General features: G+C 35.1%; 1 protein-coding gene across 1 annotated transcript; it reads left to right on the forward strand.

Annotated features, from left to right (window-relative positions):
• Positions 1-4,189: 4,189 nt before the first annotated feature.
• Positions 4,190-13,661, forward strand: LOC110449435 (cold shock domain-containing protein 3-like). Its single transcript, XM_021496307.1, has 4 exons — positions 4,190-4,277; positions 8,093-8,236; positions 9,521-9,815; positions 10,673-13,661. Exons 2-4 carry the CDS (start codon positions 8,119-8,121, stop codon positions 10,788-10,790), a joined length of 531 nt encoding a protein of 176 aa, XP_021351982.1. The 5' UTR covers positions 4,190-4,277; positions 8,093-8,118; the 3' UTR covers positions 10,791-13,661.
• The last annotated feature ends 370 nt before the right edge of the window (positions 13,662-14,031 follow it).

Below are 14,031 nucleotides of genomic sequence, written 5' to 3' on the forward strand. Positions count from 1 at the left end.
AAGTTTACTTAAAGTTTTGACATTTTTACATGAAAATAATTCAATTAATTTATAGACACTAGGATGTCGATAATAATACTGTTTTAAATATGTATTTCTTAACTCAGGATAAGCTGGACAAAGTAGTATAAAATGCATCTCATCTTCTACCTCATTTTTGTTACAGACAGTACATATTCTTTGGCCTCTTGGGACGGCATTGTAACGTCCTGACTCAATATTAAGACAGTGTGCTTGCATGCGATATTTACTCAATGATTTTTCGATACTAGAAGTTAAGGCCTTTGTTAAGTAAAATTGAATTTGAAAATTATCAACAAGATGTTTATATAAGTCACATTTTGAAGATTTATCAAATGCACTACGTAATTTTAGAATGAATATATCATGCAAGCGTTGAGAATACAATTCCAAAAACTGCCTTTCATTCTGTAAATTTTGGGCAATCCAAATATGGTTAATATTCTACATAAATCATTTTCAACTTGATAAATCCAGTTTAATTTACAATTTGGCTTTCTGATATGTAACTCAAATAAAGCATCATAACATGATTTTAAAACACAATTGTTAGTTTTTATCAATTTTAACCAATATTTTATGATTGTAATTTTACGCTGTACATGTAATGAATATCTGCCCGTTTCAAAATACACCATAGAACTATTAACAGTTTTCTTTACATTCGATACTTCTTTCAGAAATAGAAGATGAACATTTTCAATTGTTGGTGCTGGATAATGACCCCACACCTCACAACCATAGTTAAGTATACATGTTACATAAGTGTCAAATAGTGATATCTTAGTTTCAGTACTTAGCATATAATCCTTTATTCTATTCTTCAAAAGATAATAAGCTTTCCTTCCTTGAGATGCTAGTACTGTACCTGTTTTAAATTCATAGTTTATCTACTACCACGTGTCACTATAGTTCTTTACAAAGAATATAAATGCAATATTTCTCCGATTAAAGTAGACATTAGTTCTTAATAATAATATGTATTACACTACAACAATCTACATCATTTTGAAACAGACTATAACCAAATTGTAATCAGGTGTGAACATTGAAATGTATGCTAGGTGAGACTAGGTATTTTAGAAAAGTAAAAGAAAAGCCCTTGTGGGTCAGTAAAAATCTATATGTTAAATGTGAACCATGAATTATCCTCCGCCATCTTGTATATTGTATTATATTATGAACCATGTGTGATGTAACTGTATAACCTATATGCTGTATTGCATTTGGTAAATACAAAAAACTTGAAACTTGATGCTAGGTGAGACTAAACCGTTCCCTGAACGCATACATCTTTAGGACAATAGGTAGAAACATCAAAGGGAGGGTAATTATAGTTTGAGTCATATATGTACTACGTTTACCTGAGATATTTTACCTGTAGATCTACCCGTGATTTTACAGGTAAGAAGTTATTTACCTTGCACAAGGTTCCAAAGAATGTGAAAAAGTGTGAACAGTGATACCATGTATTGGGAAAATATCACTTCTAAATACTCTGATGTATTCAAATATAAAAGATATTAAATAATGAAACTTAATCAATACATTATAAAGTTGTTATTTGCATAAAGGAGCTCAATAGGGGAAAACTAGGTTTCAAATTACTAATATAGAGCACTATGAATTATAAAAGAAGTTATTTACATGGGGTACAATACAGTCATCTGCCTTTTGCTAGTAGAAATTAAATAACAGTAAGAATAATGCTGTCTTAGGTAATTTTTGCTTCAATATGTTTGGTCAAATCAAAAAAATGTAACATTGAAAAAAAAAGAAAAAAAGAAGAAAATGTTTGAAATAACAGTGACATGTTCATGTATTTGTGATAAATACACATATAGTCTCTATTAAACCATTTCTTTATTTTCTGATTTTGCTTTCAAAGTAAGGATTAAAAGTTATTTAACTCTGTATATTCATTAAAAAAACATAAGAATCATAGATATTTTAAGGAGATCAAGTATTCACCGTCGTAGAAAACAAATGAACTGAACAAGATGGAAGTATATCGTAACATACAAATGATCCATACTCATATTCGCCATTTGTCTATGATGCGTCTACATGTGACGTCACGTCTTAGTTACGTGTGGTAAATGTCAATGCCAATGTAATATAAGCGACATTCCGAGTGTCTTGCCTATTTTTATTTTTATTTTTTTTAATTATTTTTCTGTTTTTCACAAGTGTATTTTACATATACAAAAAAATAGCACATTCTCTCACACTCAAATCTACACGTTTAAAATAACACTGTCATCATCCTTCACCTGATTTCATCATCATCATCCTCATCATCATCCTCATCATCATCCATAATATAGCGACATATTGTCGTTGTCATCATCCTCATTAAAGACTATCATCAACTTATTATCACCATCACCACACATCATCATCTTACATCCTCATCAACAATATATCCTCCTCCTCTACACTGTATGATTATCATTATGATAAAATACCCTCAAGTCCTCATCAGTAACATATTGATCAGCATCCTCTACAATATGTGATCATCATCATCACTGACTATCATGTATCACCATCATCAACAATGTAGGATCATCCCCAACATTATCTACAATCATCTTTCATCATCAACAACATAACATTTCATCATCATCATCATCATCATCATCATCAACAACATATCATTTCATCATCATCATCATCATCATCATCATCAACAATCATCATCATCAACATCATCATCATCATCATCATCATCATCAATCAGCATCATCATCATCATCATCATCATCATCATCAACAACCATCACCATCATCATCATCATCATCATCATCATCATCAACAATCATCATCATCAACATCATCATCATCATCATCATCAATCATCATCATCATCATCATCATGGGGTGGTGTGGGGGTGGGGTAGGTATTTGTGAGACATTATTTCCAATGCAACAATTAAGATAATAAGGCTATGTCGGGGTCCTGGCGATAATAGATTTTGTTAAAAAAGTATTTGTTATTAAACTTTACTATTTTTAGGGAATATCCTAAAATTAAACTGTCCTAAAATTTAGCAGCATCAAAGCCGATTTACAATCTGATTGACTTAAAATACATTTAATTATTTCAGCTTAAAAAGTCCCCTTTTCAGTGCAAGACAGTTAAGGTGGCTCCACACTTTCGCAATTAACCAGCAAAAGTCGTTGAAACTTTCATATAATGGTTATGCAACTATGTAGAGTTGATTTTATGAAAATCTAAACATTCCAATAGTTTGGAGCTTTTTTTGGAAAAAATACCAAAAAAATGACTTTTCGTCAATTTTAATATTTTCCGTTTTTTTTTGTGTGTGGCATTGTTCGGGACAAATAACAACAATAATAAAATGAAAAGTACCATTTCTAATTAACCCTACAAATGTTTTATTTATCACAAAATATGTAACACATGTTACACAAAGTGTTTTTTATTGAATTTGTACGACCTTATTTAATAAACAAACAACAGTGGTCCGATCGGTTTGACTGTTTAAACGAAAACGTTCCTTGATGTTACTATAACTTGCACTACGATATTGAATGCCCGATACGCAATACGGAAATGACGACACGATGTACATGCACATTTCGATTAAGATAATTGAGTCCGAGCTGTACTTTTTCCGAAAGTACGTCACGAAAATGGACGCCGATGACGATGTGTGGAGCCACCTTAAGGCCGCTTGGCCACTAGGTTATAACAGCTAATGTTACATCACGGAATTAGATCCAAGTCCGTGGTTATATATAGCGGTTTAGATCCAGATAATCTACGTCTCAGATTGAATAAATTGTATTAACTTGATGTCTCTGGATTGACGGCGTTAGCCACAAATTGTTTTACACAATTAACGGGATTTTGTATTTGGTTTCTACTTCAGACGGTCGTAGATTGAAAGTCGTAACATGTTTCAAGGGGAGGTTACAAAACTAGCAAGAGTAAATATAGAGGCCAATGGAGTGTCATGTCAAAATATTCTTTTCATAGAAAGTGGTCACGAAATTTGCATATTGTTTTACAGTAATATTAAAGGATCAAATAAATGTTACATCTAACGAATCAAAAGCGTTTTAATTTAAATAGTGTCCACTCGTTTCAAATATAACCCTAATGAGGCCTCAAAATACCGTGTTATTTAGTTGAACCCCTAATAATGTACCGTGTGCAAAATCGTACATGATCACCGCGCGTAATAGAAGCTAGGTTGAGCTTGAGGTGCAGGGAGAGAAGAGAGAGGTAAAATATAACATGGAAGGAAAACATGTTCTTCTTTTGTGTGTTTTGTTGCAAAACATGACATTTTTGACAAATGCGCTGCTTTTTTGACCTGACATTTATTTTAGAACACACATACGCACGAATTTGACTGGGGTTAATGAACACGCCACATGGTCCTAGTACAGTATGTCTACCGCGTGGTTTCGGGCTTCCACACATGTTGCCTTGCTGCGTATGTTTTTCGCATCGATAAACTTACGAGCAAAGTTCTGTCACTGGTATCCTCACTTCATAATTAGACATAGTGTGCTCATTATGAAAAGGCGAATTATGTCGAAACGGGCTTTTGCAGCTATTTGAGAACATTCGGTGAAGGCGGAAGTTATCGGAACTCTCTAGGTTTACTAAGCCGTTGTCTGTTCCGAAAGGTTTGAGACCTCGTGTAACGATTTTATTGAGTAAAAGTTTGAAGAGAACACATTTGTAGCGTCACATCCCTCAGCAATATACGTTGGGATTTTCATGCCAATTTGCAATGAGCAGATCCAGTACACTGTCGATTGAGCTATATAGCTATATTCACCTATGAATTAGGATTTGTATTGAGCTGTAACTTAATTTATCCGATTTCAATTTTCATTAAATTATAGCAAAGTCTCATAAAACAAGGTTTATGGTAATTTTGACTACAAAAAGCAAACATTTAGATGTTTATTTTCATTTTTCATAAATGTAAAAATCCGATTTGTTGCATCATTATTTTTTTTAAAAGAATACTTGCTAATATATTTAATATCTTCAGTTATCAACCTAACCTAATGATACAATCTTCTTTTATAAGTGTCTTTGTTTCGTTTTCCTTCAAAAAGAAAATCGCATGAAAGTAACTTTTAAAAACCTATTCCAGATAGGTCAATAGAGCTATTACAGGTCTTTACAGCTATATAGCTTGATCGGCTGAGTGTACTGCGTTAACCTATTTTTTTCCGCATTAGTCTGCATTTTATTTTGGTTCTTTCACATGAACAATGAATCTCCTAGTATGGAGCGTTGACTGTTTCTTTGCACATGTACGGATAAAAAAAATGATATAATATAGATATATGTAAAGTTAAACAGAACAGGTTGGGTGCATATCGGTAATCCTGCATTTAGAAAGCAGTTGCACATTTCCGATTAAATAATTTTATTAATACTGAAATGGGGAATAATGTGAAACACAAAGTTCTTGTGAACAAAAAAGGGCGTTGCTAATAGTATTGCCCATATGTGCCATTTTGCACAACCTGCTGAAAGAATGGCAATCGTTATCAGAAGGGTTATTTGGCTAAACATAATGCTTTAAGCGACTTCTTTTTGGGTACTAAGTGATGGATATTAACTATATTAATTAGACTGGAAGCATCCCTAGATGGTGGAGATTCAAAATTGTACAAATGGTGGGTCTGACCCTCCAGGGGGCTGAGGGGCCAGTACTAAAAAGAGTATTTGGCTATATTGCTTGAATCGACTTTTTCCCTGGAACTAAGCGATGGATATCAACCATATTTGACTGGGAACATCCCTAGGTGAAAGTGATTAAAAACTTTACAAATGGTGGGGCTGAGGGGTGGGCACTTTGGCTAAATTGCTGTAAACGACTTCTTCTGTAGAACTTTGCCATATTTGGTCGGAAACATTCATGGGAGGCAGGGATTCAAAATTATACAAATGTTGGGGTTGACCCCGGGCTAGGGGTGGGGCCAAAAAATGTTTATTACTTGGAAATGGTTGAGATCTCCACCGTATAACCATAGAATGCATGATCCCTGGGTCATAACTTTGAAACTTTGACCCTAGGGTTTGACCGAACCCCCTAGGGACCTTGTTTCTGAGTCACAGCTTTGAAACAGTTGAGATCCCCACCCCATAACCATACATTAAATTGCTGGACATGAAAAATCTTAATACAGATATGCTATTGGGATTTGCCTTGTGGTCTGGCATATTCCCTTGGATCTCATTTGGAGAATATTTCACCATGATTGCTTAGATATCCAGGTGAGCGATACAGAGGGTGGCCTCTCTTGTTTAAATTGTAAATTTCAGGACCCCCGAGCTATCCGTTAAGTTTACTTAGTTTATATATGGAAATAACACTTTTGGGTATATTTTGACAACTTTCTGTATGAAATTATTTTTACTTGGTGAGAATTATCCCTGGAGGAAGATGGTTTCAAATTGTAAAATTGAGATTCCTACCCCAACCGCTGGGGGCAGGGTGGGGCCCCAAAGGGAAAATTAACCAATATTTCAAAAATGTTATCGAGACTCCGGAGGTATTACAGTCATTTTCTCTGCATTGAAAGAAAGATCATTAGGGCTTTAACTTGTAAATTTCAGGACCCCCGAGCTATTCGTTCTCCCTTGAGGAGGAGGTAAAGTTTACTTAACCCTTAGGCTGCTATATTGATTTCTATGTAAAGGGACACCACTGCTGAATTAATTATTGAAATTTAAATTAATTTACTTGATTTTTCAAATGTGCATAACTTGGAAAAAAAATTATATGTGAAAAAAAGTTGTATGAAAATTGTTCGTTGTTGTCTCTAGTTTATATGAACGTTTTCAATTCTTAAGTTGCTTTAGTATTTACCTGTACAGGTGGTTATAAAGGTAAGAAAATGTGAAACTATTAATTAATCGGATTTAAGCAAGAAGAAGATCATTTTAAAATTATTTTCGTCCGCAAATGTGATTGGCAAATGATAACAGATTATAAACTTCATTTTTGACATAAGACGCTGTATATTTACACGGAGATTCTCAGGTAAAAAGGTCAGGTATTTCATCAAGAATTGCATGTGATTTGCTAAAGGTTTCAGGTCGCCACTCAATACATTTACTGTCATAAGTCAGCATATAGATTTATATAAGCTACGGTCTAGTTTATGATTAAATTACCGATGAAAAGTTTGAAGCAATAAATCGGCTCAAAACGTGTCAATGTCAATGCTCAATTCGGCCTCGCCTGTAGACGACATGTGCGCCTCGGTCCGCCAGTATTTTCCTGTTTGCGTAGGGCACAAATCCGTTCATTGGAAAGTTGCATATTATGTTACACCGAAGTATTTCCACATCAACCATGCCAAGCCCTTCAAAACCTTTATTATCATCGTAGGTGACGATGGGAAATAAATGTTTACCATCATATTCATGGCTTCAATCTACACGTCCGCCATTTTTATGACTTTTTTTTTATATGAAATTCTCTCGCACACCTTTAGTTATTACTAGGGTACACTGCCGTGAATATCGAAAGTAATGACAAAACAACCAATCAGAAGCCTTCTACTATACACGTTCGTGTTTGGTATAGCAACAACCCGACTTCACACTTCCTGGCTACCGATCAAAACCTACAGACTGAGAAACGACATGTTGCGCGTAGCAGCCTAAGGGTTAAATTTATATAGGGAAATAACACGTTTGGGTATATTTTATCCATTTTCAGCAGAAAATTACTTTTACTTAGTCAAAATCATCTTTGGTGAATGAGAGTATTACATTGTAAAATTGGGATTCCTGTCCAATCTCCAGGGGCTAGGGTGGGACCCCAAAGGGAATATTTACCAATATTTTCAAATTCTTATCCTTTGATGACATGACAAGTATTGTATTTCACTTAGTATACATGCTGATTTCTACATCACATCTAAACGATAAAATAAAGCTACCAGTATCTATGATATAACTCGGGTGACCTTGGGCCTCTTGTTATCAATATCATCATGTCGGATCAAGTGATCAAACATTGAATTTACGAATTTGTCCTGTGTTTTTGTATTCAACAGTTGTGTAGAGTAAGGGAAATCAGATAATGAGTGGACAAACGTGTTACAACTGTGGCAAGCCTGGTCACATAGCCAGGGAGTGCAGCGGGGGAGGTGACCGCTCCCGCGGAGGCGGCAGAGGAGGTGGTGGTGGCCGATCATCCGGTACGTCTTATTTAGTTGACCACAAATATAAAAAGAATTTACAAAGAGATTTGTCTTCAAGCAAAATGAAAATGATGAGGAAAGTAAATGATTTGATTGGTATATATATTCATCTAATTATCATTTAGCAGACCAGTGATGTTACTTCTGAAAATATTCAAAGTGAAGATATCCTGCCAGTTTGCCTTTATATATATATGCTAATTCTTTAAGTACTACAGTGGAACCCACTTATTATGATAACGGTTATTATGATATTTTTCCCAATTTTTCCTTTAACTAAGCAAAAGATATAGTTTATTAGCTCACCTGGCCCGAAGGCGTACTACGGCGTCCGTTAACTTTTTCTTTTGAACAACTTCTTCTGAAGGAGAACTGGAGGACCTTGGGTCATGATAGTGCTAGTCAGGGGTAAAATGTCAACATGGGTTAAAAGCTTCAACAGTCTTCTCAAGTTCCATAAGGCCCAGGGTCATAATATTTGGCAAGTGGGTACCTGAGATAGAGTACTATAAAGTTTCCTCATTAAAATGACCTTGACCTACTTAGGTCACATGGCTCAAATATGTTAAAAACTTCAAATAACATTATCCAAAGAAGCATTTGGACTAGTCATGATAATTGGGTATGTTATGTAGATCAGCAGTTCAAATCTTTTTCATTCTTACAGTTATGAGGTCAAAGGTCAACTTTAAGTGCTGGTCTGGGTCAAAGGTCAACATGGGTTTAAAAGCTTTAACGATCTTAAGTTCCATAAGGCCTAGGGTGATGATATTTGGCCAGTAGGTACCAGGAATAGTACTATAAAGTTTCCTCTTTAAAATGACCTTGACCTACTTTCAAGGTCGCAGGGGTCAAAATGTTAAAAACTTCAAATAACATTATCCAAAGAAGCATTTGGTCTAGTCATGATACTTGTGTATGTTATGTAGAACAGCAGTGCCAATATTTTTCTTAATTACAATAACGAGGTCAAATGTCAACTTTAAGATCTAGCCGGAGTCAAAGGTCAACATGGGTAAAAGCTTTAAAATTACAATTTCAAATTTCAAACAGCAATATCTTGAAGCATTTAAGAGATGGTCTGAAGTTACCTATATGTCAGTTTCATGTAACAAAGAAACAGGTTAGCGATACAGGCCCTCTGGGCCTCTTGTTTTGCATCACAATGTAAAATTTTCAAGTTATAGTTGATGGCTGTCGAAGAGAACCATTAATGATGGGAACAGATGACGAGAGTTGAATGGAATTTTTATTAATTTTTGAAAAATCTTTTTGTTTCAGGCAATTGCTATAACTGTGGCAAGTCTGGTCATATGAGCCGGGACTGCGGAGAAGCTGCTCAAGAGAAAGTTTGCTATGGCTGTGGCAAGCCTGGCCACATTGCTAAGGACTGTGCCAACCCAAGTTCTGGAGGTGGAGGTGGTGGTGGACGTGACCGTCGTAGTGGGGGTGGTGGTGGCGGAGCTGGCTGCTACAATTGTGGTGGAGCTGGCCACTTTGCAAGGGATTGCACTTCTGATGGCGGACAACAACAACAACAACGTCGTGGTGGCGGTGGAGACCAAAAATGTTACAAGTAAGCTTTAAATTACAATATTTGCTTATCTATCGACTCCATCCAAACATTATCAAAAAGAAATTATAACATAATCCGAGAGACTTAATATTTCATTGATGTGATGTGCTTTTATGCCTAAAGATATATTGCCCAACTTTTAAAAGGACTTTTAGTCCAGTTGTCCTACCTGAAAAATTGTCCAAATATCAACTTTTTTTATTACTAATATTTATGCTAGTCAAGAATGTTGCTGCTGTGAGGTGCTTGAATGGCAGGTTCTAACAACATTGATACGTATGGCGATCCAGACTGAAGTCAAAATAAAGCTTGAATCACAGCGAAATTTCGGTCATTAGTTAAAGTCTGTCGCACAATCTGAGGGCAGTCAATGGGGTATTTCTCCGTCACCATATATATACATCCCTAGTTGAAAATCCAATGTAGGGAGACGGTATCACAATTTCCGCATATTCTAATGTTTGAATATTAAACTGATGAATATTGTATGTTTATTATTGACAGAACAGTGTGTTCTCTCAATATTTCTAAGCAATCTAGGCAATTTGGTAGTTTTTTTATCAATGACTCGCATGTGTCCATTTTTCTGTACTTCAGGAAACCGGCTGCCTATCACTACTGTGAAGTTTTTCAAGAAAGATAACTCTTACATGCAATTGCTGTATATATATGGTTATATGGTTTTATTATAAAATGTCCATTTTAAATTGTTTATAGATAATTTATTTTACACAATTTCAGCATTTATTGAATTGATATACATTAATGCAATACTAATCTCTACCGGGAAATGGTGACAATCCCATTATCTTAAGGTTTGATGCAGCCTGATCAGAGTTCATGCTTCTATTTCTTAGGTGTGGTGAGTGTGGACATTTTGCCAGGGAGTGTAGCAATCCCAGCGAACAGAAATGCTACAAGTGTGATAGGGTTGGGCACATTGCTCGGGATTGTAACGAAACCAACGAAGACTAGGAAGGGCCTTCCACCCTGAAGTCGGGGGCTCACAAATAACACAAGTTGTGACGACATCATGGACAAAATAATAGTTGTAACATCTCCTTGTTTGTTACCATTTGATAACAGCATTTGTAGAAGCTGTGTGTGAACCTCCCTTGTTTTTTGTATGTTATATGGTGTACCATAACCTATTTCCATTTTTAATTTCTTTTGTTGAAGTCATTAGTATTAATTTTTGCCTAGCCATTGATTCTTGGCTACTGTACGTAATGTGTTAGGGGAATAGATCTATTTTACCCTGGTATAAGCACTATTTGCAGACTATACAGAGAAACAAATTCACATGCTTTTTCGGTAAGGGGGGGGGGGGGGGGGGGGCGGCAAAAAAAAGGGGGACTTCATTTTTTTTGCGAGGGAGGTCATACAAAAAAGTGACATTTATCTACTATACTGTCAGTTTCTGTTTTGTGAAAAGTTAATTACTATTATGTATTTTGAATAAGCATCAGCACCTTAATACCAGGAACAAAGTTATTGTCTGCATCAAATCCATAAATAACTCTAGATTAAATTTAGATAAAGAGAAAAAAAGGGACTCTCCTGTCTGTGAACATTGTCTAGAAACTGAAAATGTTATTAACAATGTCATTATTATTAATACATTTATAAGAAATTATTCGATGGTCATTCAGATATAAGCTGGAGACATGGTAGGGTAATGGAATTCTTGTTTGTTTATTTTATGCCAAGTTAGTTCTGGGATTAATTACCCATGTTCATTTAGTTGAAAATCTTGCCCTTATTGCAGACTGGTTTTGCTACGGACTGGTGTTTTTGATTGGTTTGTTGTATTGGGGTGGCAATCCACCAGCAATAGGCCAGGTCAGTCAAGTGTTCGATGCTTATTCATTACCTGTACATAGATGTTTGTATTGTGTTTTTGTAAACTCCGAGTCATGGTGAGGTAGGGCACGTCGGTCCAGATTCATCATTTATCAATAGTTACATCACATTTTAAAATTTATGGACTTTTCAACCCTCATATCTATTAAAAACTAAATCTGGGAGTTGAATAGTTCTGATTGTTGAGCCATAGTGAATTTGCTGTGAATTGAGATTAATTTACAGTGAAAATAAATTCGGGTATTGAAGACAAAGTGTGCAACTTTGAACCATTCTTCATGCATACATACATGATCAATGGATACAAATATGTTATTTGTTTCCTTTTTAAAGGAAGGATTGTAAGAGAGCTGTATTGTGTTCCATACTAGACAGCTTACCATTATAATATCATGAGCAAGGCATTCAATTTATATTGTAATGTAGTTGTGAAGAGAATTTTGTTATCTGTTTTTTGTAGAGTCGAGATCTTGGCTATTTGTGGGCCAAAAGCCATTTTAATCGGGTAATTTTGAGATGCTATAAAGTAGCTGGTATTCAAATGAAAATTTTAATCCAATGTAGTGTTTAATACAATTTTTTAAAGTTTTTCTTCAATGAAAAATTAAAAGGTGTTATCAAAATTCACAGTTTTATGAAATACAATGAAATGAAAATATAAAAAATAATTTGGTTGTAGTGCAATAAGTGAGTTATCCCACACGTGTTCTTCATTTTTTGGGGAAACTGATGCATGATTCTGTTTACGCTGCGTGTCGGCGTCCGCATGTCTTGCAGTATAAGTTTCCGACGGAGACAAATTTGTATAGTAGGTAAAATATGTTTGAACCTATTGTCTGGAGGAGGTCAAAATTTGTCATGCTTGTAAGCTGACATCAAAGTTTAGATGGATAAATATTTTTATACCTTTGTTAGGCAGATTTGATTTCACAATTGTGTGTGAAATACAAATTTGAATACTTTTAAAAATATTCAAATATACAATGGAGCCTTTCACCAAACAAAATAAAATGGTTCACTTTTGACTTTTTTTCATTGTTCAAAACATGAATATTCAAGAATTTCATGGTGAATTGTTCTGTTATTTTGGTTATTTACTGCGTGAAACCTTATAATCGTTGGCAGAATGCAACGGTTTGTGGTGGCCATTATACCTGCTTGGTGGAATGGCTTCTGTGCTGGTGATGTTGATGGTCGGGAGGAGATGGTGTCAAAATAGGAGAGGATAAAACAGTTTCTCTGCACCTCCAAGTCTAGATAGTTCTCTTATAGTGCACCATTAGCATTGGTTGATGATGTAAACTAGTAGATTTTAAATTTAAACAGAACTATCTAGACTTGGATATGTCCCGTGTATTTGGACATTGTTGGAGAATGTGTTTTTGTATCCCCTGCTATAGTCTACAGGTCGTAGGAGGTTGGAAGTTGGTGAAGAGGAGGTGGTGTTCACATTCTCTCTAAGGCAGCTTATTTTTCAAGTTGGTGGAGTGAGGAGTTTATATAGTTTATCAAATTATATTACTAAGAAAATGTTTGATCAGCCCAAGCTTGGCTTGTGTTAATGCTTCATTTTGGAGATTATCAGTTGGTGATATTTCATAATCTTGTAGAAACATGATATGAAGATGTAAATTTGGAAAAACACTAGTGTATTTGGGGTATCTGTACTTCTTAGTACACAAATGTTGCATTCCAACATGAATCTGCAGATGTGTTCTTCTACACAATTATTCGATATCACCTATACTGAAAGACCAAAGTCCACTGCAGCCAAAACTTTGTAATCTGGATAAAGAGGAGCAGGGACTTGCGTGAAGAAAAAACAGCATTATGTACTTATGTTCCCAAAATCATTCCAAGATGATTGGAAGAAGTCGTTTTTCAGTTGATAGGCGGCTTTATGTGTCCAGTGCATTGTTCTGGAAGCGATGAACTTATTCAATTATGAAAATTTTCCAATAAAACTGATGTACAAGGAGGTAACCTTTTGTTTTGTTCGTTGTTTGTTCTATGTTTTAGTCTCGTATTTTTTAAACAAAGAAATAAAACAAGAGGCCCAATGGTCCTGCATCGCTCACCTGGTATAAAACTCACACTTGCAACCTTAAAAGTGATATAAAATAAAGCTACAGGCAAAATATCAGTATTTATGATTAAAATTCATTCAAAAGACCCTGTGATTGAAAGTCGAACAAAGTCATTATGTTGAACACATTGTATAGCCTTTCATCTCGGGATGCAATGTATAAACATCCTGGGACCCATGGTTATTCAGAAGAGGTTGTTTAAAAGATTTTAAACAAATTTGACCCCTGTGACCTTGAATATAAGTCATTCACTTTAACAAAGTAGT

Source organism: Mizuhopecten yessoensis, unplaced genomic scaffold, assembly GCF_002113885.1.
Source record: "Mizuhopecten yessoensis strain PY_sf001 unplaced genomic scaffold, ASM211388v2 scaffold4611, whole genome shotgun sequence".
NCBI classification, from domain to species: domain Eukaryota; kingdom Metazoa; phylum Mollusca; class Bivalvia; order Pectinida; family Pectinidae; genus Mizuhopecten; species Mizuhopecten yessoensis.